The sequence below is a fragment of the Globicephala melas genome, chromosome 1 (genome assembly GCF_963455315.2).
Source record: "Globicephala melas chromosome 1, mGloMel1.2, whole genome shotgun sequence".
Classification (NCBI taxonomy): domain Eukaryota; kingdom Metazoa; phylum Chordata; class Mammalia; order Artiodactyla; family Delphinidae; genus Globicephala; species Globicephala melas.
Genome location: NC_083314.1, coordinates 4,903,236 through 4,930,909, shown reverse-complemented (window position 1 = coordinate 4,930,909; position 27,674 = coordinate 4,903,236). Strand labels below are relative to the sequence as shown.

The 27,674-nt window shown below is 41.9% G+C and overlaps 1 protein-coding gene across 5 annotated transcripts in view; it reads left to right on the top strand.

Moving 5' to 3' along the window:
• Positions 1-6,175, top strand: part of CRB1 (crumbs cell polarity complex component 1) — a 267,605-nt gene extending 261,430 nt beyond the window's left edge. For 3 of the 5 annotated variants that reach the window (XM_060294412.1, XM_060294325.1, XM_030884095.2), the window contains one exon: positions 5,551-6,175. In XM_060294412.1, coding sequence (XP_060150395.1) covers positions 5,551-5,766 — 216 coding nt within the window. In that variant the 3' untranslated portion in view covers positions 5,767-6,175. The remainder of the gene's footprint in view (positions 1-5,550) is intronic. The other 2 variants (XR_009563008.1, XM_060294459.1) reach the window with 2 other exon arrangements.
• The last annotated feature ends 21,499 nt before the right edge of the window (positions 6,176-27,674 follow it).

Sequence of the window (27,674 nt, the reverse complement as noted above, 5' to 3'; positions counted from 1 at the left end):
ATTAGTAGAGTTGTAAGGAACTGTAATTACTTGGTGAGAGTTGGTTGAAAGACTATGTCGGCTTCCTTTGAGAGCCTGTGTGTCTTCTGGGAGAGGCAGAGCAGCGGATGAAGAGATGGGAGCACCAAGGAGAAAATGCTACTGGGCTTGCAGTTCAGACGCCCCCCTGGTCCCTGCAGCCGTCAGCTGCCTGGAGAGGGCTCCGTGGCTGCCATGCTTCCCAGTCCTGAGCATTTTACAAGGTGGCAGGAGCATCTGCTGGGTGGTCCCCTCCCTGTGCCAGGATGCTGCCCAAGGCCCCGCTTTCAGCTTCTCAGTACCCTGTTCCCCCCCTTAAAACTGTAAAGGGGATAGTGTATTTATGGTTGAAAATTGGCTGCTGCAGCAATATTCATTTTAAAAACAGAGTTCTGGCACATATTCAATATTACTATGGAAACGGCTGTTCCTAGCAATTCACTAATAAGAGATAGTTCAAGGACCCAGGTCTGTGTGGGAGTTTTCTACCATCCACCAAATTGAAGACCTACTTGTTACAATAGTGATTCACAAGAACTGCTTGCTGTCTCTCTCTCTCTCTTTCTCATCTATCTCTTCTTTATTTTTAATTTGAAGGATGAGAGTCAAAGAGATGTCCTCATTTCACTTTAGATACACAGATGGAAGGTAAATATTATAACCAGCTTTGTAAAAACACAACATCTTTAAAGTATTTTTCCCATTAATCACTAACGCTCATAATAGTACATAACGTACTATTATGTACTTGTGTAACACTACACACACACACACACACATTTCAGAAACTCACATATTGAAGCTGGACTATAACCTGTAATCAACTAGCACATCCAAACATTCTAACTTCTTGTCTTCAACTGTCTCCACATATTTCCACACAACGGACATATAAACTGAATTCTAAGAAGGATTTGGGGAATTCACTCCACCCTAGTGTTTTTCAGGAGCCAGTTTTTAACTCCCAACATTTCTCCTTTTTTCAACTACAAACGTACTTCTGCTGATTTTACAAAATCCGACGTGAGAAAAATATGCCCCTAAGGGGGAAACCATGGCCTCAGTCCTAGAATTTCCTCACCTCAAGTCAAAGCTTTAAGGTCTTCACCTCCTTTCACCTGGAAATAGGAGGTCAAGTTTCCTAAGATATCCTGTTTTTCCAGGCTCCTTCCAATGTGCTTATTATTTTCACGTTTTTCCGAATTGGCCCTAAATATTATGACAGGCGGATCCTCGCGCTGAGGACAGAGATAGTCTCATTACTTTTCCTTTCCAGACAAGCCAGCTCGTTCCGTGTTTTCAAAATCAGATGAACTGACCAGCAGTCAGCTAGTGAGGGGCTGTGGGCCCTGACGGCCAGATGGCCCAGGCCCCTGCCAGCTCCAGGTCAGTGGCTGCCCCTCTCGGCTCCCAGGCTGGGCTCTGAGTCCCGACTTGTTGCCAGAGTGGGTGGCATCTGGTGGGTGTCCTGACGCCCAAGCAGGACCGGGGAAATCAGCCGGGGAAGGGTCATCCCTCTGAAGAGTGCTAAACAGGAGCGGCCACAAGGACTGACTTCCCTTCTGAGCCTGCCCCTCAGAGAAGCTCCACACACCTGGATACTCCACGTCTCAGAGCAAGCCTAGGAGGCAGGAACTGTCACTCCCGCTTTACAGGTGGGCAAACAGCAGAGATAAGTGTAGGACACCAGTGGCAAAACTGGATTCAAACCCATTTCCGTCTGTTTCCAGTCTCCCCCAGGGGAATCACAGCATAGAATTCCTCTTCTGGAGTTTAAGGGAAAAAAGCTAATGTGCATTTCCAGCGTGTTCTAGCCTAGGCTCAGGTGAGAAGGTTCAAAATAAGTTTTGGCAGTTTCCCCTGAGAATGCCAGCGTGCATCCTTGCCTTGGGTCACATTTGGCCACAACCAGTCAATGTTTCAGAATGAATCTTCCATGGAGGAAAAAAAATGAAGCACCTATTTATTTCATTCTGCAGATGGGGAGTTCCAAGTCACCACAGTTTAATGTGATCATGTATAAAATGTACATTTAAACGAGATGTTAACGATACGAATTGCAGCATAAGCCATCTGAAAAGTAATTTTACATGAAATTTTAATGAATTTGGGGTCTATCTTTTCTGAAAAAGGTTATTCAAAAGTGCAGCATTAGCAGCACAACCCATCCATACAGGCCTGGCCTTAAACTCACGCTGTTTTTCAGGACGGTCCACACCTGGCGGCCTTGTCAGTTCCTGTGTCCCAGCAGTTTCAGTTATCAAAGGATCCATTCCAGGGCTGTGTATTTTAAGCCCAGTTGAAGAATAGCAGAGCAAAAAAGGCCTTTCAGCCAGGGGAATTCAAAAGCAAAGGGCCCTCCAGAGGCGATTTCAAACTGACTCCCTCAGCTCCCCACCAAAGCCGAGTGACGCGCCCTATCTGATATCGCTAGGCCAGCCATTTCATCCAAAACTTTATCTGAAGCTCGGAATTGCCGTGTTAGGTTTGTAGGTTGGCTCCCGGGTTGTATCCCGAGGCACTGAGGGAGTTCTACGTCATCTTTCAGAATTGAATGAAGTCAGCGAGGTGATACATCACATCTTCACGGTTGCTCACATTCTCCCGTGCTGGGAACTTACTCTGGGACATTCTCTTTGGCTTTTGCATGTGTTGTGTCTCCTGACTCCCATCCCTGGGAGTAGATGCTAGGATCTGGTGTTACAGGTGATCAAACCCAGTGTCTTGCAGGGACTGGCTGAGGCCCGCCACTCAGCACACAGCCGGTAGAGGCAGGGGGTTTCTCTCAGGTCTGGAGCTGGCCCTTCCATTCTCTCCACATTGCTGAGAGCAGTGGAGCCTCTACAGACAAGAGCCTTGGTTCCCCGCAGGTCCCGAGATAAGTGAAGCGGATCAGTCCTCTGGTTCTGCCAGAACTGGGGTCCCAACGAGAACTCAGCGCCTACACCTGCCATGTCCCCTCCCTCTCCAGCTGCAGGGTGGCAGGGGCGAGGGTCTGGGCGGCATTAGCTTTCCCCGTGCAATCATTCTCAGCCCAAATGAGAAGACGCCGGAGAAGTTTAGAAAACAGAGGCAAACCAAGTGATCCGTCTCCTCTCTGTGTGGGTGTGGACCCTCCCAACTCACCCACCCAGCAGAACAACCATTGACTCCCAAAGATGACACAGTTTACTGGACAGATTAAGGAGAATTCAGCATCTAGGAACAAGAGGGTTAGACAATCTAGAGGTCCCCAGATAACACCAAGGGGTCCATCTGCCTGCTGAGACCCAGGCTCTTGAGCTTTCAAGGCCAGGTCTATGGCTGTATTCATCTGTCCCAGCCCACAGTTATTCCTACAGATAAAGGATGTCATTGCCACACAGTGTGGCCGGAGAACCTGCCCTCTAGTTGAGGTAAACAATTTTTCTCAAGAACGAGTGAATTCTATGAAACTCTATATGCTTTTTCTCCAATAACTGGAAAAGTTGCTGTGACCCAGAATTTTAGACAATAATGTGGAGAGTAGCAGCGCACACCTGAATGTTGCCCAGGAACCTGACGCTAGCTTTTCCCAGCCTAAAGGCAGTCTTCCCATGCACGCCTGTTTCTGCTCCTGTGTATCTTATCCCAGCTAATGAGACCCCAGCCAACAGGGTCACCTCCTGTGGTGACCATTCTTGTCTTCCCTCCGCTCCCCCCAGCCTCGCTCACACAGTCTGCCGTGGACTGGCTCCACCTCCCAAGTCTCTCTCCACCTTTTCCTCTTCGAGTCTCACTCCACTGGCAAACTTAGACCTAGGTCATCTCACCACGACTAATACAATAAACTCCTATTTCCTCCACCTCCAGCCCCACCTTCACTTTCCACCCACCCTCCATCCTGTTACCAGAGCCAAGTTTTAATGAAACACAGACTTGATCATATCATGCTCTCACTTAAACACCTTCACTGGCTCCCACTGACCTCAGGACCAAGTCTGAATTTTAGTGTGGCCTTCAGATTTCTTGTCCAGATTCATCTACCTTGTAGTTCTGTCTCTCACCAACTTTTAAAATCCTTTTCCCACTCAAATGTACACATTTATGGACAATACATTTCATCACGCCGGATTTCCTACTGTTTCCCCAAACTCTAAGGACTTTTATATACTCTTGCCCTTTTGATTTCAAATTGTTTCATCCAAGTAGAATTTCCCGCTCGAACTATTTGAATGTTCATTTATCCTTCAAAAGGTAATCACATGCCACATTCCAATATTACTCTACCTACACCCCTGTGCAGTTCATTTATGACATTATCATAACGTGTTTATAATGTATGATTATCTGTGTATATGTGTGTGCGTGTCTGAGCTCCAGATTTCAGACTTTGACTTACCTTCTATTTTTATCTCCTAGTTCAGTTCAGTGTTTGTAGCAGATAGTCAATAAGCATTGTTGAATGAATGAGGAAACTAATGAAGCACATTCAAACAAGGCTCATAGTGAGTAAACCCAAGACAATATTATGAAGAGATACAGTATTAAAGGATTATATTAATTATATAATGGCTAAATCAAAGCACAGTGAACAACAAAAGCAAAGTAAAAACACAAAGGAAAACAAAGGTGTTTAAAATTCCCTAGGATGTTAAACTAACAAAGATTACATTTATAACAGTAGCTTGGTTAGGTAACAGGGAATGGGTCCTAGAGAAAGCTAAATGAGAAGGTAAACTAATTTACTTCTGCTTTTACTTACCCTGACAGAAATATTTCTTTGAAAACCTGTTAAAAATTCAAATAGCAACTGTGTCCTGTCTTTAATATTTCTATGCAACTAAATCAGTTTCATTTTACCCATTGCTAAAAAAGTGCTTGGCAAACACATTGGAATCAACATTAGGCAAACCACTCTGTCCAAGGCACACCCCTGAGAGTCTAGGACCCAGCTACTCCATGTGGGGCTCTGCCTGCAGTTTTCTGTTCCCAGGTTTGGTTCCATGTGGCGCACGTGTGTTTTCACAACCATTCAATTGTCACATCGAATCCAAGTCAAAGTGATGACTGTGGAAACCAGCTCATTGCAGCCCAGCCTATGTCTCAAGATCTTTCCCATGAGACCCAACTAATTTAATTTTCTTCCTTTCCCGAGAAAGGCTGTAAAACAACAATTTTTTTTCAGTGCAAAATCAGAACTTTTTGCAAGGGAGTCAAAGGACTGTGAGCCATACATCTCTATAGATGCAGAACTATTTTACAAATAAACGTGCGGGTTCATCCTTTGGCCTTGATGTCACACAAATGACCTCAGTCACTGAAATTAAGACACAGAGTAGACACAGTAGGTGTCTCCTGCCTCACTTTCTGACTCTAGACCTTGGACTCTAGAGACAGTCACATTCTCATGATCTTGGAATAAGGACACCTGACTTTCCTTCCACACCTTGATCTTTCTCCAGCACTGAGTGGCACCTGCGCTCTGCTTGGTTTCCATTCCAGGGTAGTTCCTTGACCTGGACGTTCTCCTTTGCTCTGTAACTCACATCACAATTATTTCTATCCTTGCAGTTGGCAGACGACTTGCTCTCAGACGTCTTCGCCGCCATCGGTTCAGTGACTTTAGCCTTGTTGTTGATCCTCTTCCTGGCAGTGGTGGCCTCCGTCGTTGCCTCCAACAAGAGGGCAACTCAGGGGTCCTACAGCCCGAGCCGTCAGGAAAAGGATGGCTCTCGCGTGGAGATGTGGAGCATGACGGCTCCCCCTGCAATGGAAAGGCTGATTTAGGACCATCCTGTCTCTAGAGGAAGAGATCCACACGCTGCGAATGGGACACTTGTACCTGAGTGTTTTTCTGACAAACCTGGAGACATCAGGTTACAACTGGGACCACACTGAAACCGTGGGAAGGACTCCTTTGACCACTGTATGGATGTTCATAGTGGTTCAACTTGACACCATTGTTTTATTGTATTATGTTAGCCAATCACGGAACAGTGTTTCTTGTGCCAATAATTTCAGCCTCATAATTAGGAAAAATACCTTCCTGAGGATGCGACTTCTGGGAAAAGCTCCAGTGCCTGACATTTACACTCTGTACTCTTTGCAACTTGGGGACACGTTTTTAGTTTGCCCATCAGCTGGCAACTGCATTTTTTTCACACAGAAACTACAGAAAAAAAAAAAATAGACACATCTCTCACTCTTCCTGTAGCGAAAGGTTTTAGTTTGTACCTATGAGGAGATGCACATTTTTTGTCCTTCAGTCATGGATTCGAGAAAGTTATGGGAAAGACCTATGGTTAAAAAGCGACTCACCATCCACAAATAAAAATTGAAATGTGGTTGTTCCTCTTTCTGAGTATTTTTTTGCATTTTGTGACACTACATGTGACAAAAGTAACCTCTAGGAGCATTTGAAGAACGTTTTAACTAAATCACCCCGAGCGCTATGTCTAAAGTCCTTGCCCTCTGTAAGGTGTTGCTTAAGGTCGAAACACTTTCCGAGGCAGAAAACAGAATAAAAGGAAACCTCGTGTTCTCAAACCTGAAGGACCAAGCTTTTTCCTTCCAACTGCTTTTTGATAAGTCAGTGTCAGACAGTGACCTTGTCTAAAGGTAAGAACCCCAAAGTACAGTGCACGCACCTCAACGAGCATGTGTGTAGGACTATCTGTGTGGTTTGGAGGGAAAATACTGGGCCTTCTGTTTATGTATTTTTTCCTCCAAAGATTTAATTAGATTTTTATATGTGTTTTGAAATGCATATAGCATGCTGTTAAAGTAGTATATAAATAAAAAATTTAAATGTATGCATATATTGGTTTGGCCAAAAAGTTCGCTCGGATTTTTCTGTACCAACTTATGGAAAAACCCGAACGCACTTTTTGGCCAACCCGATAGACTTTGGATATATGCTTAAAAATTAATAACATGAATTTTTATATATGTTCTATAGCAAGCCATGCTCCTCAACTACTCAAGGACACCACTCCAGAAATCGCCCCTCTACCTTCCACATCATCAACATTCCCACCGTACTAGATCATTTCCAATAGCACCAAACATGCTGCCATATTTTCTACCGTAAAAAATTACCTTCTGTGGCCCCATCTCCCTCCAATTACCATCCCGTTCCTCACTATGCCCATCAGCAAAACGTCCATAGGAGAGTTTTATATTCTCTGTCTCCCCTTCCTCTCCTCCCATTCTCTCTTGAAATCAAACTAATTTGGCTTTTCTCTGCACCACCCCACGAAAGAGCTCGTGTCAGGGTCACCAATGGACACGTTGCCAAACACAACAGCCCATCCTCAGACTTCAGCAGCCTTTGAAACAGCGGTCATTCCATTCTTGAAATACTTGCCACCCAATGGGACACCATTTCTTCCTGATTTTCCTTTTACCCCACCGTCCAGCCCCTCTCAGACTCTTCGCTGGTTTTCCCTCATCTTCCTCTGCTTTATTTTTTTTCCATACTGTTTATCACTACCTGACAAATCACACAATTTTTGCTGTCTGTTTCTCCTGACTAAAGTTTAAGTTACATGGGGACAAGAACTTTGTTTTTCTTCTTTCACTGCAAAATCCCTCATTTAAAACAGGCCTAATGTACAATAAAAACAGAATGAATATTTTCTGCATAAATGTACAAATAGTAAATGAATGTTATTTGTGCCTGCCACCAGCAAAATCCCAAAGTGCCCAAGATTTGTGTGACTTGTCATTGGATGTTCCTGCTACTAAACTGTAATAGCTTTGTAGCTATTAATGGCTTAATCTTTGGCTTTCCTCAATTTTTCATATTGTTTTAAGTGTTTGTCGAAGAAAATGGATGTCTCTGGGTGTCTGCATGTGGAGTATGCCATAAGACGTTTTCTTTACATTTACATCCCATTAGAGTTACAACTTCTTAATAGAGGCTTATATGGACAGGACAAAAAGAGCTCTTGCTTAAAGAAAAAAAAAAGGTAGCTGACTAAAAAACTACAAACTAAAAAGAATCACAGAGGAGAAGTTGGTCCTGTTGGGATCAGCAAGGGTAAGAAGAAAAAGATAACTGTCAATGGTAATACTTTAAGTGTAGAAAAGATGTCTAACTAATCTGGCTACTCACCCTCCTCCAGTGCCTAGTTCAGGGCTTCACATAGGAATGCATGTTCAAATATATATATGAATGAATGCATGCAGGCATTAATAAATGAATGATTCCATGTGGACGTGCCAAACATATAGGAGGTTACTTACTAACTAGCCCAGCAAGTCAAATCTGCATCTTTCAACAAGCTAGATATACAATATCTTATGTCAGAATGCTTCCAAGTTAGCCCTATGGAGTATTTGTACTGAATCATCTTTAACAAGATAAATCTCACCTTAAGTAGAAAAGTCTAGTAATTGCATCACCAATGTTGGGGCGACTTTTTTTAATTAACTTTTTTTTTATAGTAGTATTGTTAATTTACAATGTTGTGTTAGTTTCAGGTGACAGCACAGTGATTCAGATATATATATAATATGTATTATAGTATATATATATATATATATATTCTTTTTCAGATTCTTTTCCATTATAGATTATTACAAGATATTGAACATAGTTCCCTACGCTATACAGTAAGTCCTTGTTATTTACCTATTTTATATATAGTAGTGTGTATGGGCTGCTCCCAAACTCCTAATTTACCGCCCCCCCCCCACTATCCACTTTGGTGACCATAAGTTTGTTTTCTATATTTCTATATTTGTGAGTCTATTTCTGTCTTGTAAATAAGTTTATTTGTATCATTTTTTAGATACAAATAAAGTGATATCATATATTTTTCTTTCTCTTTCTGACTTACTTCACTTAGAATGATAGTCTCTAGGCCCATCCATCTTGCTTCAAATGGCATTATTTCCTTCTTTTATTATGGCTTAGTAATATTCCATTGTATATATATACCACATCTTCTTTATCCATTCATCTGTTGACAGACATTTAGGTTGCTTCCATGCCTTGGCTATTGTAAATAGTGCTACTATGAACATTGGGGTGCATGTATCTTTTAGTTTACTCCTGATGTATATATCCAGGAGTGGGATTGCAGGATCATATTGTAACTCTATTTTCAGTTTTTGAAGGAACCTCCATACTGTTCTCCACAGTGGCTGTATCAATTTACATTCCCACCAACAGTGTATGAGGGTTTCCTTTTCTCCACACCCTCTCCAGCATTTATTACTTGTAGATATTTTAATGATGGCCATTCTGACTGGTGTGAGATGATACCTCATTGTAGCTTTGACTTGCATTTCTCTAATAATTAGTGATTTTGAGCATCTTTTCATGTGCCTGTTGGCCATCTGTATGTCTTCTTTGGAGACATGTCTATTTAGGTCTTTTGCCCATTTTTGATTGGGTTTTTTTTTTTTTTTTAAGGTGTATGAGCTCTATGTATATTTTTGAAATTAATCCCAAAACTGGAACAAAAATTTTTTTTAATTTTTATGGAAACACAAAAGACCCCAAATAGCCAAAACAATCTTGAGAAAGAAGAACAGAGCTGGAGGAATCATACTCCCTGGCTTCAGACTACCCTACAAAGATACAGTAATCAAAACAGTATGGTGCTGGCACAAAAACAAACATATAGATCAATGGAGCAGGATAGAAAGCCCAGAAATAAACCCACACACCTATGGTCAATTAATCTATGACAAAGGAGGCAAGAATACACAGTGGAGAAAAGACAGTCTCTTCAATAAGTGGTGCTGGGTAAACTGGACAGCTACATGTAAAAGAATGAAATTAGAACACTCCCTAACACCATGCACAAAAATAAACTCAAAATGGATTAAAGACCTCTGACGTAAATCACAGCAATATTTTTTTGGATCCATCTCCTAAAGCAATGGAAATAAAACCAAAAATAAACAAATGAGACCTAATTAAACTTAAAAGCTTTTGCACAGCAAAGGAAACCTTAAACAAAACAAAAAGACAACCTACAGAAGGGGAGAAAATATTTCCAAATGATGCAACATTCACATCATGTGTATTTTTGCAATTTGTGTTAGCTTGGTTTCAGAGATGGTGGAAACAATTCCTCTCGTGCTTGTTTGTACTGTGCTTGCCACTGCTCCTCTCAGGAGGTGGGTCTGTTTGCCATCCCCTGAGTCAGGGCTGCCTTTGTGACTTACTTTGACCAACAGCATGTCATGGAAATGATGCTAGGTGCAAGAGACTTGCAGGTTTTTTTCCTTCCCTTAGATGGTTGTCCTGAGACTTCCATGCTGTGAAGTCTGGAGTGAATGTACCAACTGGAGAGAGGCTCAGCTCTGCCGGGCTCCCAGCCACCCTCCCTGCTGGATGCAGCCACATGGTGACCCCTGTGAAACCAGCAGAGGAACAACCCCATCAAGCCACGGAATCAAAGAGAAATCATAAATCATTGTTTGACATCACTAAGGTTTAGGTTGATTTGTTACATGGTGGTTGGTGACTGAGACACACCTGTCCACACCAAAAAGGGAAACCAAAGAACACAGCAGGATGCAGGACTCATCTGCTTCTAATTCCTTTGCTTGCAAAACTGCTGCTCTGGGAACCAGTGGGCCATGCAGTATTCATCTTCAGAGTAAGGATAATTAGCCTAATATTAATAAAAGATGACAAACGCATGCTGATTTCTCTCAGAGTGGGAAATATGGTGAGAATCCATTCACTCCAAGCCCTGGTCTGGGTGGTTGAGGGTCCCCTGTCCTTCCAGGGGTGGAAGGACAGCCATCTACAGGCTTGGGGGCTGGGGTGTAAAGGGGACAGAGCTGTCCCGCTTCCTGCCCTGGGCGAACCCTGGCCGGGCAGCCAATGCAAAAGGCACATCTGGTGTGTGTTTATAAGGAGGGACAGGAAGGCTCCTTCAAGGGGCCTTCTCCTCTCACACGGCTCCTGTAGGCGCAGTGAGTGCAAAGGGCAGCAGGAAATGACAAACGACTGTAACTTAAACCAGCCGTCAAACCTGCCCTATTTTACTTCCATAAATGATCACTGTTTAACAGGCCTTCATCTCAGACAGAGGAAGGTGTGGTCCCAGAGTTTGGCCCTGGGTAGCACAATTATTATCATTATCAATCAGTATTAGCTGCAGTTATTGAAGAGTAACTGGTATCGTACCTAGAGGCGGAACTAGAAGGGGTCAATGTAATGAACGCTTCCATTATTACAAGGACAGTGAGGGATCCTTTGGGGAGCTCTGGCTAAGGGCCAGGACTATATTTAGCTACTCTGCATGCATCCCGGCTCATTTAAACCTTACGACAGCTCTCTGAAAGAGGAACTTTTATCTTCACTTTAAGAGCCTTTGGAGACAAACATAGGTTTAAGTCTCTGCTCTGCCCCATCCAGGTGACATGAACTTAGCCTGAAAAAACAGGCTCCCACCTCCTACTCATCTGTCTGCCAAACCAGTGCCGTGGGTAACTGCTCCTCAAACCCCCTTCCCATCCATCTTATGATGTATTTGTAAAATAAGCAGATTTCGTGCAAAGAAAGGTTACTTCTTCATGTCGTTCTCATGTCTCAGATTGCCCCTGTGATGGCAGCCCCATCCGACTGGAGAAATCACTTCATCTGTAAGACTGGCATGAACTGTATAGACCACCTGTATGTCCTCAATAAAACGGTCAGAAAATAAATCAAAGGGCGCAGGTCTCTCAGTCCCCCAAACAACTGACGATAAGAATGAAAGAAAACAAAAACAAGTTTTCTTTACAGAGAGTACTTTTTTTTACCCAGCCTTTTAGCATTACTCCTTAAACCTCTTGTGTTAAGGAATCACAGTCATCTACAATCATCACCAGCAAGAAAGACTGAGTTTAAATCTTTCTCGGTTTAAATCGTCCTTTTGATGATGATTAGCTAGCCAACTTTACCTGGTTTTATGCTCGACAGGGATATGATTCAAATCATGAAACTTCCCTTAATTCTGGAGTGAATATGACCTTTCACATTTTAACCGGCTTCCAGCAACTTTTACTGCTGTGCATTGCATTGAAAAGCGATGTCAAAAATGCAAGTCTCCCATTTAAGCCCATTCTTCTGTAATTTTGGTGCCCAGGCTTTGCTTTATGTGGTCCCAGAAACCTGGGAACGACATCCATCAAATATATTTGGCAGTACCTGCCTGAGGACAGCCGCTTTAAGAACCAGCCATGGGGTTGGGTGACAAACTATCCTTGAAAACTGCTCCCGAATCCACCTCTCCCAGCTCTAAGAAGCACCTCCTGGAGGTGTTCATGGTTTGCAGCTCGAGGCTCCAAAACTGAAGTTTATTCAGGCTGAAATAAAGTAAACACCAAATGGAAACAAGTATGTGTGTTGGTAAAAGTCCCCAAAGCATAGGTGCTCCTGAACCCTGTTGTGACTCAGCCCTTCATGTCATGGATTTGGAGATGTCATAGGTCAACTCATTCAGTGACACAATCAACATCCAAAAGCCTTTTACTGCCGGGGACAGGTATCCACAGATACCTTCTAGGTGAGCTTCCCCAGAGGTCATTCAGAAACCTTATTTTGCCAGGCCAGTCCTGTTTCCAGAAAACAAACACAAAAATTGCTCTCCATTTGAATAATTTTGGGATGTTTAATTGTGCAAAAAGGTAAATAACTAAATACTAACCACCAAGAGGAGGTTTAATTTGAAAATACTTTGTCATATGAAAAAGGTCAGTTAAGCCTAACTCTTAAGGTTGCTTTTATGAGGTTCCCAAAATTATTAAATCTCTGAGATCTGGAATATAGGTATCCCCACATGAACTCAAGCTCAATTTTTTTCTAAAAGTCTTTGCTGTTTTTCGAATGAATTGGTATTTAATTCTCTGATAGACAGAAGAGAAGCCAAAAGGTCCTCTTGCCTGGTGACCTGAACAGTACATGGATTTCAATTCAATATCCCTGCACTACTAAGTACTAATGTAGTTCAATTATTGAACCTGCAGTAATAGGACTTAAATATTCCAGACTTGAAGAGGAGCAAGGATGATCAATTTAACAGTTATTAAGTATCTGAAGCATCTAATGACCAGAATCACTGATTAGAGGAGATTCCAATTATGTCGGCTTATTTAGCATTTGGTAGAATATTATTACTTTGGTAGAATGGGAGGCCTTGTCATGGGAAAAAAAGAATAAAGAAAATATTGTTTTCAATTAGAAAGTAAAATATGATATTGTCATCTGAATTGGTAGAAGCCACTTTAAATCATTTGAAACGAAATACAAATTAATTCCAGCACCTCTCTCTTGAAGAAACTAGCCAAATACGTCCATGTGATAAAATTACATTTATTTAGATTTAATGGAGTTCCAGTAACTTACATGAATATTGTTTTGACCTTCTGAATGCATTTCAGTAGATCTAACATCTGCCCTCAAGGGTTACTAGTCCAGAGATGAGACAATTGTAAAAGACTCAGAAGGGCTATAAAAATAAACACGCTGTTGCCATGAATAGTTAGTTAATCTTAAAACCTGTGTAATAAATATTCTCAGTTTGTTTTAAAGAGGATGATTGGACCTCTTCTCAGAGGGTGTTTCTTTCTGTGTTCTCTGACCCAGAAATTAAAACTAGAAAAAATGAAGCTAGGTGGGAAATGCTTCAAGATGGTAGATCAATTCTTAGCTCAGCATTCAAGGTAGATCCCAGTAGTATTCAGGAATAAACTTGATCAAAAATAGTCACCTTGCATGAAAGCCATTGCTGACAATAGACTAAGCAAACAGACTTCATGTTATTTAATCAATTATACAGACAAAATAAAAACAGATTATTGGGTTGCTGTGGTATTTTTCATCACTGTTACGAGTTATATATCCAAAATTCAGTTCTTAAAGTCGGTTTACTATCTTCTCCTTAAGACTATAACAATTTCTCTTTACTGCTATCAGATGCTGGTCAGGGTGTGTGGAGGAATTATCAAGTCTCTGTCCTCAGCTGTGGAGTAAGATTTATAATCCAGTAAGTATCATTTCTCTCCAGAAACAGCTCTCTTTATTTAAAAAAAACAAAAACAGGTATTTGTGACCATTAATTATTTGAAGAAATAATTGAAGAAATGGGGCACTGGACATAAATATGAACTTTCTGACCAACTGTGTTTAATCCAACTGTGTGTTGTAACTTCTGTTTCCCACTAAACTTTTTTTTAATTGGGATATAGCTGCTTTACAATGTTGTGTTAGTTTCTGCTGTACAGTGAAGTGAATCAGCTATATGTATGCATATATCCCCTCATTTTTGGATTTCCTTCCCATTTAGGTCACCACAGAGCACTGAGTAGAGTTCCCTGTGCTATACAGTAGGTTCTCATTAGTTATCTATTTTATACATAGTAGTGTGTATGTGTCAATCCCAATTTCCCAATTCATCCCACCCCCCTTCTCCTCTAGGTGTCCATACATGGACATGGAAGCAACCTAAGTGTCCATTGACAGATGAATGGATAAAGAAGATGTGGAACATATAGACAATGGGATATTAGCCATAAAAAGGAACAAAATTGGGTCATTTGTAGAGACGTGGATGGACCTAGAGACTGTCATACAGAGTGAAGTAAGTCAGAGAAAAACAAATATCACATATTAACGCATATATGTGGAATCTAGAAAAAATGGTACAGATGAACCTATTTGCAAAGCAGAAATAGAGTCACAGACATAGAGAACAAATGTATGTTTCCCACTAAATTTCTGAGTGTAACCCTCTTTTGTGGACCATATTCTTCTGGTGTTTATTAGTAAAAACTCATTAACTCAAAGCCCCCTCTAGAACCTCTGAAACTCCAATCCCCATAATGTTCTTGGGGCAAAGTTGCTTTTTCTTATTTTGATAAGAGATATCAATTAGTCATCTCCACTTTCCTTTTTATGACAAGATAATAAAGGGCACTCCCCCTCCCTGGAAGGTGACCTATTAGGGGTAGAGGAGGGTGGGTCTCTCTAGGCTGTGCTGACTTTACAGGTGTCTCCTCCTTGTCAGGAGTGGTGGTGCTGGAGCCCCACCCAGGCTGCAGCGCCTCCTGCAGGGCCGCTGCTGGAGGAGTGTGGTGGCATGTTCTTTTGCATCCTCTAAAGGTCCCTAGGCCAGCAGCTGCCTCACCCAGCAGCACTGTCCCCTTACCCCGACCTGGATCCCACAGGTGACTCTGCCACCCTCACTAGCAGTGACAGTAACTCAGCTCCCGCCGTGCTCAGCACTTCCCAGAAGTTTCAGTCTCCTCAAGCGCACTAGGAGGTTAGGCTCTCCTACTGCCCCCCTCACGTCTTCAGAGTCCTCTCTTCTGTCCAGACCACCTTCCCAAGCACGTGCACCAACTCCCTCCAAGAGTTCAAGCGATGCTCTCCACCTGCCCCAGAGGGCTGCCCAGGCTCAGGACAGAGACGGGGGCCTGGCTGCCCCAGGATCCTCCAAGACAGACACGCACACAGGACTCTAACTGGTGACCTGCAGAGGCATGTGGATGGTGAAACTCTGTCTAGCAAGAAACTGGCAGGATAAGGTAAACATCCTTACGCAGACGTAGCCATTTTCCCCCACGAACTGTTGTGTCCCAGTCCTCCTATATCAGCATGATCGCCCTTTGTAACCTGTGAGAGGACACGTCATCTGACTTTTTCTTGCCTGGTACTATTTACTTTTCAACATAAATTCTTCTGTTCTGAGTTTAAAATCCACTCCTTGATCATTTTCTTCCTTCTTCTTCCACCCAAAACTCAGCAAACTGAGTTAGCTGGTGGCTCCTGGATCTCTGGTAAATTCCCCGACTCTCACATTCTACGTATTGATTCACTGAAGTTAAGTTAAATACACTGATTTGATGCTGTCTAAAGGGTCTCCTCCTCCCCTTACACCCCAACCCATTCTTTTGTTGACAATTTCATGAATGTCCAGACCTCCAAGGCTTTTAGCACTCCCCAACCCAAAATGAGGTTGTTCAAAATGCACATTTTCTGAATCATTCAAACATATCTGGAACATACAAGTCTGACTTTAAAACCAGTACCTATAATAATACTTCCCTCACATTCATTCTCAATAGCAGAATTATTCACTTTGCTCATTTAATGAAAAAAAAGTCACCAAATGTCTTGCATTTGCTAAGTACAACATAATTAATTGAAATCAAACATAACATCTGAAATCTTACCTAGGAGGAGAAATGGTGGGGTAGAGAATATTGCACAAAACACAGAACACAGAAATTTCTGAAAGGAGTCGATTATCCTGAAGGGAGATTGTTTTACTGTCCAGGGAGGCATAATGTCCTCTCATGTGGAGGGAGGTATAATGGATGGAAAGGGTGGGAAGGGAGAATTATATAAATTATATACAATGATATATATAATTATACAATCTATATATACAATTATATAAATACTGGCCTGGTGACATTCAAAATGTGACAGGAGGGGCTTCCCTGGTGGCACAGTGGTTGAGAGCCCGCCTGCTGATGCAGGGGACGCGGGTTCGTGCCCCAGTCCGGGAAGATCCCACATGCCGCGGAGCAGCTGGGCCCGTGAGCCATGGCCTCTGAGCCTGAGCGTCCGGAGCCTGTGCTCCGCAACGGGAGAGGCCACAACAGGGAGAGGCCCGCATACCGAAAATAAATAAATAAATAAAGCCTCTAATTAAAAAAAAAAAAAAAATGTGACAGGAGGAGAAGGATTACAAAAAAGATTCATCCCGCAATCAAGGGCACCCAAGACAAATCACAAAAAAAGATGCAACGAATTATGTTGAAACTCTAACGTTGCTGACCATGTCACTTAAAGTATTCACGATACCAAAAAATGAGAACATGACTTACTTACCAGTGTGCCAAAGGTCAAGTATGGCCATGATTCTATCAAATAATTGAAGCACAAATAAGCTTTAAACAACTTCTAAATTTTTCCCATTATGCTAACGTTTTCAAAATCATTAAAGAAATGTGTAGAGCAATTATCGGAACAAATGAAATGCCAGTTGCTTGTATATATTGTTCAGTTTAAATCTTAAAATACACAATAATCTCTACTGTTAACACTTTATTAATGGACACAAATATGTAAAGGAAGAAATTATGCTTAATAAAAAGTTTCACATTTACATTCATTTCCAAAGAACATGTAATAATACCTTCCTGTACTGTAATTTGAGAACCTTTACCCATAATTCATGCAGAAATGACTACAGGATTAACCTTCTCCTGGGATTTGAGTTTTAGAAACAAGTTCCTGACTGCTTGCTTCTTTCCATCCCACTTCCGTCATAACTTCAGAGTTAGTTTCAGACTTTTAGTTTTACTGCTACTAAGCTCAACACCATTCCTTCTATTTTCAGTTTTGCATGCCTGGTGTGAATATTTAATGGACAGCCATCTCCAAATGAAGGGCTAGTTAATTTATCAGACTCATGTGAGAGTTAACAGAGAGGTATAAGACCTTTCCAAGGTTCTTCCGTCTTGACTAGTGATATTCTATTCAGTTTCATTCAACACAAAGCTACTAAGTATCTACTGTAAGACAGATGTTGTGCTAAGAACTGGAGATTCAAAGATGAACAAAACAAGAGGTAGCTACGATGGTGGAGTAGGAAGCCCCTGAGCTCACTTTCTCCCACAGACACACCAAAACTACAACTATTTACACAGCAACTGTTGATGAGAACAACCTGAAGACCAGCAGAAAATATCTCCTACAACTAAAGATATAAAGAAGGAAACACAACAAGATGGGTAGGAGGGGCAGAAATGCTGTATTAGTCAAAACCCACACTCCCAGGTAAGCTACCCACAAATAGCAGGATAATCAAAATTGCAGAGCTTCCTCCAAAGGAGTGAGGGGTCTGAGTCCCACATCAGCCTCCTCAGCTGGGAATGCTACACTGGGAAGACAAGCCCCAGAATGTCTGGCTTTGAAGGCAGGTGGGCTTGCATTCAGGAGAGGTGGAGAGCTATGGACACCACATAATGATCAAGGGATCAATCCAATATGAAGATATAACAATTGTAAATATATATGTACCCAACATAGGAACACCTCAATGCACAGGCAAATATTAACAGCTATGAAAGGAGAAATGAACAGTAACACAATAATAGTGGGGGACTTTAACACCCCACTTACATCAATGGACAGATCATCCAGACAGAAAATCAATAAGGATACATAGTACTTAAATAATGCATTAGACCAAATGGGCTTAACTGATATTTATAGAGCATTCCACCCAAAAGCCACAGAATACACATTCTTTGCAAAGGCACATGGCACATTCTCCAGGATTGATCACATGCTAGGCCACAAGACAAGCCTCAGCAAATTTAAGAAAATTGAAATCATATCAAGCATCTTTTCTAACCAAAATGCTGAGACTAGAAATCAACTACAAGAAAAAAAACTGCAAAAAATGCAAACGCATGGAGACTAAACAATATGCTACTAAACAACTAATGGGTCACTGAAGAAATCAAAGAGGAAATCAAAAAATACCTAGAGACAAATGAGAATGAAAACATGATAAACCAAAGCCTATGGGACACGGCAAAAGCTGTTCTAAGATGGAAGTTTATAGCAGTACAGTCTTACCTCAGGAAACAAGAAAAATCTCAAATAAACAACCTAAACTTACAGCTAAAGCAACTAGAGAAAGAATAACAATCAAAATCCAAAGTTAGTACAAGGAAAAATATTATAAAGTTTAGAGCAGAAATAAATGAAATACAGACTAAAAAAAAATAGAAAAGATCAATGAAATTAAAAACTGGGTCTTTGAAAAGATAAACAAAATTGATAAACCTTTAGCCAGACTTATCAGGAAAAAAAAGAGAGAGGGCCCAAATCAATAGAATCAGAAATGAAAAAGGAAAAGTTACAATGGGCACCACAGAAATACAAAGGATCATAAGAGACAACTACAAGCAACTACATGCCAATAAAATGGACAACCTGGAAGAAATAGACAAATCTCAGAAAGTCACAATCTCCCAAGACTGGAACCAGGAAGAAATAGGAAATATGAACAGACCAGTTACCATTCTTGCAATTGAATCAGTAATTTAAAAACTCGCAACAAACAAAAGTCCAGGACCAGGTGGCTTCACAGGTGAGTTCTACCAAACATTTAGAGAAGAGTTAACACCTATCCTTCTGAAACTATTCCAAAAAAAATTGTAGAGGAAGGAACACTTTTGAGCTCATTCTACGAGGCCACCATCACTCTGAAACCAAAACCACACAAAGATACCACCAAAAAGAAAATTACAGGCCAATATCACTGATGAACATAGATGCAAAAATCCTCAACAAAATATTAGCAAACCAACTCCAGCAAAACATTAAAAGGATCGTACACCATGATTAAGAGGGATTTATCCCAGGGACGAAAGGATTTTTCAATATCCTCAATCAGAGTGACACACCACATTAACAAATTGAAGACTAAAAACCATATGATCATCTCAGTAGATGCAAAAACAGCTTTTGATAAAATTCAACGTCCAAATTAGGCATATTTTTAAAAAGCATTTCTCTTTTTGTTACTTCCCTTTACTTTTGACAAGGATGAACTAGCTATAAAAAGAATGTGGTAGATAAACAGTACCTTTTAATCCTATATTAATGAATTAGAACAAACAGAAGAATTTCCATTTTTACGTATTGTTATATGCCTACTTATAAGTCAAAGATAATGGCCAAAGATAGATAGTTCTTTATTCTTAATTGAAGCTTGAAAATTATAAATTAAGAAATGTATAACTCTTCAAAAAATAGAATATTACTTATCATCAGCATTATGGACTGAATTGTATCCCCCCCCTCAAATCCATTTATTGAAGCCCTACTCTTTTCTCCCCCAATACCTCAAAATGTGCCTGAATTTGGAGACAGCCCTTAAAGAGGTTATTAGGTTAAAATGAAGCCCTTAGGGTGAGCCCTAATCCAATCTCACTGATGTCCTTATAAGAAGAGGAGATTAGGATATACAAAGAGATACCAAGGATGCAAGCACACATGGAAAAGGCCCTGTAAAGAGGCTGCAAGAGGGCAGCCATCTGCAAGCCAAGGGCAGGCTTCAGAGGAAACTAACCCTGCAGGCACCTTGATTGTGGACTTCCAGCCTCCATAGCTGTGTTTAAGCCTTCCGGTTTATAATAATTTGTTATGGCAGCCCTAGAAAAGTAATATGATCATCAAGCCAGAAAGAAGAAAATTCGCCTTGAAAAGGAAAAATGAGGCAAAGAAAAGTAAGTGAAAGAAAAACCTAAAGAGAGTTATTTTATCTTGGCAATTAGTTGGCCATATGCCTTTTCAACTCTTTCATACTGTTGGTCGTTCAAAAACAGTGGAGAGAGTAGAAATGGACCACAAAGGCTTGCCTCAACTGTTAAGTTCTTCTAACAAATCTCTCTTACATTCGCAGTGTAATGAGGCAAGTTAGAAGTGAGAGTGAGTGAAAGAGTCAGAACCGGTGTTTCTCAATACTTGTTGGGCTAATTTTTATCACCTTGAGGCAGGGCTGTAGATGGAGTGAAAGCACACATCTGATGCCTCTTCTTGCCTTGTGAACCTTATCAGACTTCACCAAACCCCTGCCTGGTGTGAGACAAAATATATTCATCAACAGTAGAGAAACCACACTGAATTTGCTAATGTTCCTTTAGTAAGCTCATCACATCAAAAGTTAAATACTCCTTACAATTTAAAGCTGTGCTGTCCAATGTGGTAGCCCCTTGCCAGATTTGATTATATAAATTTAAATTTAATTAAAATGTCAGTTCCTCAGTCACATTAGCCAGATTTCAAGTGAGCCACACGTGGCCAGTGGCTACCATATCTGACAGCAGTGATATGGAACATTCCCACTGTCATGGGAAGCTCTACTAGCACTGCTTTAGAATATAAAATTTGGCCAACTTTATAGCTATAGCAGCCATCGCCATTTAAATTATTTAAATCCCTATATGACCTGTATCTTCCTTTCAGTATTTCCTCTGTTTCAGGGAACGCATGATTTCCCTGTGCTTGGGTTTAAAACAGAAACACAAGTTTTAATCTGTACAAAAAAAAAAAAAAAATGATATGTTGGCAACTTCTGAGTGAAAGCAAATGTGGTCAGGGCACAGGGGGTTTCCCGCCCCTTTCTCCCCAGAAAGATGGTCTTTCACACAGTGTTAAAAATCGTTCCAGTTGGTTGAGTCCAGACTTTTCACTTACAGACACCTGCTGTCCACTCAGAGCCATCAGAGGGGCTCGTGGGGTGGGTGTTTCCGGTGGTCTCAGCTTGTCCACCAGCACCTTTGGAGAAACAGAGGGTGCAGTGCCGTGTCCTACGGCACCTGCATCGGGGCATCAAAGTAAAGCCCACATTCCTCACCACACATTTAACTCTGCAATCCTACACCGGGAAGTGTTCTCCCTGACCCAGACTGGTAATCAGCTTCTGCCCTAAAGCATGAGAAAAAGGCCATTAATTCTACAGGGAACTGGGTTTTACAAGGATCACTTCAGCATGAAAAACAGAATACAAACAGCCTTTAACTCGTGTTTCTATGTCCCTCCCCTTAAAGTGGAACATGGGAGGGTTTATACTTCTTGTTATTTTAAAAAGAAAGCAATATTGACCCCAATCTAGAATATTGCTGGATGCTGTGTAGAGAAATGGAAATGTGAGAGGTTCAGGTGGAAAGTATCTAAGTGTCTTGCTAGGGGCGCACTATTCTTTCTTCTCTTTTAACTGCAAAATATATAAAAGGTGTTAGAGCTTACAGAACCTTTTTATTGTTTTTGTTTTACAGCTCAAAGAATGGCCCACGGAGATTTAACCCCCTTTACGTCTAAGAAAAATGTGAACCTTCCCATCTGAAGGAGGGGGGAGGGGAAGAGTCAGGAAGAGAAAGATCGCTTTCTAGTCCTTGGCATGAACTGCCCCAAAGCTGGCGTGGGTGGCCGCCACCCAGATGGCTGTTCCCTTTGCAGCCTCACTGGAGAGCAGACGCCTAGGGCTGCTGTGAGAGGGGAGAGCTCCCGTCCCACCCGGGGCAGGTCAAAGTGCGCTGATGTCAAGTCTTAGAATCTATAGAGAGGCTGGGCCAGGCCTGGCATCCGGGGGAGATATGGGGGGCCTGCTGTCTTTGGCAAAGCTCTGTCTATCTGAGAAGCTACCAGCACCTCTAACACCCTCCCCGTGGACATAGTGCGACTTAAGGGGAAACACGGGACTGAACGCCGCAGGCATGGGGCCCGCACGCTGCCTGCTGTAATTAGCCGGAGATCATCTAGGCTCCCTGATTTTCTCTAATTCTTCAGCTGCAAGGCAGGGATAATAAGATCCATCCCATCACATCGCTCGGAGGAAAACTAAAATACGTAAAGCTCCCGGGCACGTAGTAGGTTTCCAATCCGTGGTGGCTCTGAGGGTAGTCACGACTCTGTGGGTGCTTTTCCTGGACCCACAGAGACTCTGCCCTAGATTCTCAGTGTCACCTGCACCCGAATACTTAGGGCTGTGTTCAGCTTTCGGAAGTGACAACTGTGCTGGGGCAAATATTATTTTTTGTCCAAAACGTCAAATGTTTAGAGTGTCCCTCTCAGGGGCCTCCCCTTCTGCACCCTCGCAGGAAAGGCGTGCCGGCTCCACACCAGCTCTCTCGGCTTGGGCTCCCGTGACAGGATGTCATCATGAAGCGACTGCGCGTGGTGGTGAAGCAGGAGAAAGGGGTCTCTGTGCAAAGGCAGGAGTCATGGCCGGAACTGGGAGAATTTTGCCGCCAAAGGCAAGGAGCAGCTGTGGGTGCAAAAGGAAGAGACGCAAGAGGAAAGGGGGCTTGTGAGAAACGTTGCAGGGGGTTCAGAGATGTAAGGTGGGGGGACTTACTACTTTGAACGTCCTGCTCTATTGGCCAGGGTGTGTTTTGACTACATCACCACGCCAGCATTAAGCCCCGCCCTCACCTTTTCAGTTGGGTTTACACCTGGGTGCGTCCTGCTGACCGCTCTGCGCAGACGCGTCTGAGGGGGTGGAGCCCTCTTTGCTCACCTGCCACGCAGGCCCCTTCGTGTGGACGCGGGGCTCTGTGGGCTGATGCGCCCCGTCTCCCCTGACCTCAGCGGGGGCTACTTCAGACCGGGAGAAAGGTACGAAGGGGGTCTTTGCACACTCTGGGTACCCCGGTGCACCTCAAATCCGTGCTCTTGTGCGTGGCATGGGGGAGAAGGGAAGGTTGGGGCCCAGGCCCCTTTCAAATGTGGGACGTTTTATTAGGAGACGGGAACCGCCCAGAGAGCGGAAAGCTGCTGCATGCTGATGCCGGCGCCCACAGGAGTGGCCTCAGGTTTGCAAATATCCTTTCCTGTCCGTCCAGCACCATGTGTCCGCCTTCGGTGTCCAGGGCAGAGACGCTCAGAGAATGTGGCGTCCACTCTTCCCTCGGTTTACAATGTCCCGCTGCCTCTCCTGGCGTTTAGAACCGCAGGAAACTGTGAACGCTCTTTGAAATTCCCGGTTGGGGCAATTGAAGACCTTTCGGGAGCTTTAAACACCGAAACTTTTGTGGTACCTCTCCCACATGTCTTAAAAATAAAAACAATTCTTAATTCATAAATGAAGACTACGATAATGCAACGGAGTTTTTGTTTTAATGTTTAACTTTGATACTTCTAATTGAAATAGCAAGTATCATCCTTCAAAAGTAGTTTTGGGGTCTCTAATTTGTTGGCACCCTGAGTCTGGGTTTAGGTTGCTCTTGGGTAAGTTTTTGCTTGGCGGCTGACGCGTGGGTGGAGAAAACAGATGAAGGATGAAGCCGCCTTGTAGAAACACGGGAGCATGGCTGGACCCTGAAATTCCATCGCGTTAACACCAGGTGGAGGTCATTGTAATTTCTAAACTAGATGAGATAATCTAGCCTATTGGTTATTTTGTCTCCCTGGTAGCACAAAAGGACTTTTCTTTATGACAGAGTTTTCCCTGATAAACCTTTTTGGAAGTGTCCACTTTGACATAACGTAAAAATATTTCAAAACCATTTGTGTTTTTCGATTTTCTCCAAGTTATGTTTCCAGGGTCCAGAGAACTGATAAAATAACCCTTATTACAGTAGGAATGGTATTACCATGACAATAGTGATAGGATCACAAATATCTAACAGCTGCATGGTACTTTACAATTGACAAAGAATGTGATTTCCCAAATATCGTATCATTTGAACCTCATATCAGTTGTGTGATGTAACAGGAGAGTTATTAAAAGTCCTATAAATGAGTTAATGAGCCAACCTCCTTCACATTTTAACAGGGACTTTCTGGAGATGGAATTTCTTGACACCCAAGACCAAAGCATTGTTACTAGCTTACAATCATGATTTTATTTTATTTTATTGTTTTGCAGTGGGCAAGGGAGAGGCCCCATTGGCACAATAAAGAACACACTATAAAAGGTACCAGTCCTCCTTTTCACAGAATCCTCGTTCTTTAAGGCCTAGGGTAAGTGTTACCTCCTCTGGGAAGTCTGCCTTGCTGCCCAAGGAGTATTCTTTGTTCTTTCCCTTGCTGCCAGAGGTATTTGATCAAAGCTTCTATGTTTGTATCCTCCATGGATTGTGAGTTCTTTCAGGATTGTTTTATCCTCTTGTACATGAGCGGCATGTAAGCCAGTACTTACAGCACAAAATAGATGCTCAGTAAATAATATTGACTGACCCATGATGTAAATGAGGAAATGAATTAATAAATGATTCATAAGTGGAACCACTTCTGTGTGTTGAAGATGGTTCACCAAGTCAAGGCTTCTAAATTTAGCAAAGATTTATAAACTGGAGGATCTGGAGGGGCTCTGAAGTTGTAACTCAGAACCCCGCTTGTCAGGGTCAAGTGTAGCTTGACATCAGCACCCGGAAACCTGCATCTTTTGAAATGCTTCAAAATATGATAACAGTCTTAAGAGATATGCAGATATACAGAAATTGATTAGAATATTAGATGTGTCTAATGGTCCTTAGGAAGACACCTTATAATTCCTTCCTTCCCATAAACTAAGAAATTCATAAGGAATGGAATGCATTCTGGTTACTCTTTTAAAGGCTTGCAAACATCCTCAAAGGCAGCATCTTGCAGGCAAGGCTCCTGGCAACAGTCTACTGATTTGTTAAGTATTCAGTTCTGAAAAAGAGAAGGCAAATGTGGAGAGCGTCTTCTGATCCTGGCTGCTGAAACACAGCGGTTATCACTAACGCTGATAAGCTGCTTGTCAGCACTCTGACTCCACGTTATACGAAGCTGCAGGCTCTCCTCGCTGATTAGCACGAGAGCTAGTAAAAGGCTTCAATAGCGACATTTGAGACAGATCTTCTGTAGCTTCAACCACGGAGTCAACAGAGTTCTTTATGGAAGCCCAGCTGAAATTCATACTTCACACCTTGGTACATTAAAAACATTAATTTCACTCAGCCTTTATAATCAGAGAGTCCCACCTACAGACATTTATTTGAAGATGTTTGAGGGCCCGCACAAGTAGGGAAGTAGTAATACTCCTTCTAAAGAAAACTGCTCCTTGGAAAAGGTAGAGATTAGGAAGAGTAATAATTATACCTGAAATGTTAATAACTGGATATCTTTTTCTGAACTCTTACAAGTATTTACATTTAAAAAGATTAAATTGCTAAAAAAAATTAGAATAAGCAGTTTTAGTGAAAACTGGGCAATTTTCACAATTTTCCTTAGTGATTTTTCTAGGTGAGCCAGAACACTTGAAGGAGACCATTATTATGCAAAGCATTCTGGTACAGATGACTTCATGTATCTCATATGATAGGGGATTTCTTGGGGAAAAAGAAGAAGAACGAAAAGAAAAATGAAGCATTCAGTGTTTGGGGTTTTCAGTGAAAATTCATTGCTGTGCTTGCCAATACTATCCTGCAGCTGGATGTATGCTACTGCTACATTCCGTTTCATCCCCAGGAGGGGAGAAACTAGAAATTCAAAGAACTTCATATTAAGCTCTTAAATTCAAGTTAAGGGACAATAGAATATAACTTTTAATAAATTTTAACATTTCTCCCTTCACAAAGATTATGTAAGAAATATTATGCAGAGATTGGAGAGTATAGGTAGAAAACATCAAATGTCTTTAAAATTGTTGTGAGATAATATTAGAGAAAATGAGAAAAGCAAGCACTGTAGGTTTTTAAATTCAATATAAAGGAAACAAATGATGCAGTCCCCTTAACAAAGCAATGAACTCAGCTACTAAGAACTCTAAATCTGTAATATTTGCAACATCTATCTGTAGCTTCCCTCTTGGCCCAAATGAGGGTTGGGTTTTCTTAATGTAAAAGGGAAATCAATCATGTCTATTTCAAATTTAGATTCAAGGCTAACCTGTCTCAGAAGAGAAATTCCTGGAGGGCTGCTGGGTTATGACAGCTCTTCCCTTTGACCCGCTGCCAAGGCTAAGCTAATCCTGTCTCAGTCCTTTGTTCCCATCTTCCTCATCCATAATCGTCAGTCTGGAAGGGGTGGAGGAAACATAGTTAAGAGGGAAATTTTCATATATTCGGATCTCCAATTCCATATACATTATATTCCAAACTACTTAGAGATCTTAAAATGCTTCGTGATGTTATTCAGTAACACTTATAGTAATCTTGAAGAATGAAATAATCATCAGAAGGTTAGAGAAATGCAAATACTATTTGGATTTTTTTAGATATTTTTACTGTTGATAATTTCAAGCATATTTGAAAATAGAATAATATAACAAAATCACTTAAACTTATTACACAGCTTCAGCATTTATCCCCTCTTGTACTATACCCCATTGCCTACAATGTATCTACTTTCTTCAGCTTGTAAACTTTTGAAGTAAGTCCCAAACATCCTATTATTTCATCTCTCCATTTCAGTATGTGTCTCTAAAAGAACTCATTTTTTTTAACATCTTTATTGGAGTATAATTGCTTTACAATGTTGTGTTAGTTTCTGCTATATAACAAAGTGCATCAACTATACATATATCCCCATATCTCCTCCCTCTTGCGTCTCCCTCCCACCCTCCCTATCCTACCCCTCTAGGTGATCACAAAGCACCGAGCTGATCTCCCTGTGCTGTGCGGCTGCTTCCCACTAGCTATCTACCTTACGTTTGGAAGTGTATGGATGTCCATGTCACTCTCTCACTTCATCTCAGTTTACCCTTCCCCCTCCCCTGTGTCCTCAAGTCTATTCTCTATGTCTGCGCCTTTACTCCTATCCTGCCCCTAGGTTCTTCAGAACCTTTTTTTTTTTTAGATTGCATATATATGTGTTAGCATACAATATTTGTTTTTCTCTTTCTGACTTATTCACTCTGTATGACAGTCTCTAGGTCCATCCACCTCACTACAAATAACTCAATTTCTTTTCTTTTTATGGCTGAGTAATATTCCATTGTATATATGTGTCACATTTTCTTTACCCATTCATCTCTCGATAGACACTTAGGCTGCTTCCATGTCCTGGCTATTGTAAATAGAGCTGCAGTGAACATCGTGGTACATGACTTTTATTTTGCAGTATGCGGGCCTCTCACTGTTGTGGCCTCTCCCATTGCGGAGCACAGGCTCCGGACGCGCAGGCTCAGCAGCCATGGCTCACGGGCCTAGCCGCTCCGTGGCATGTGGGATCTTCCTGGACCGGGGCC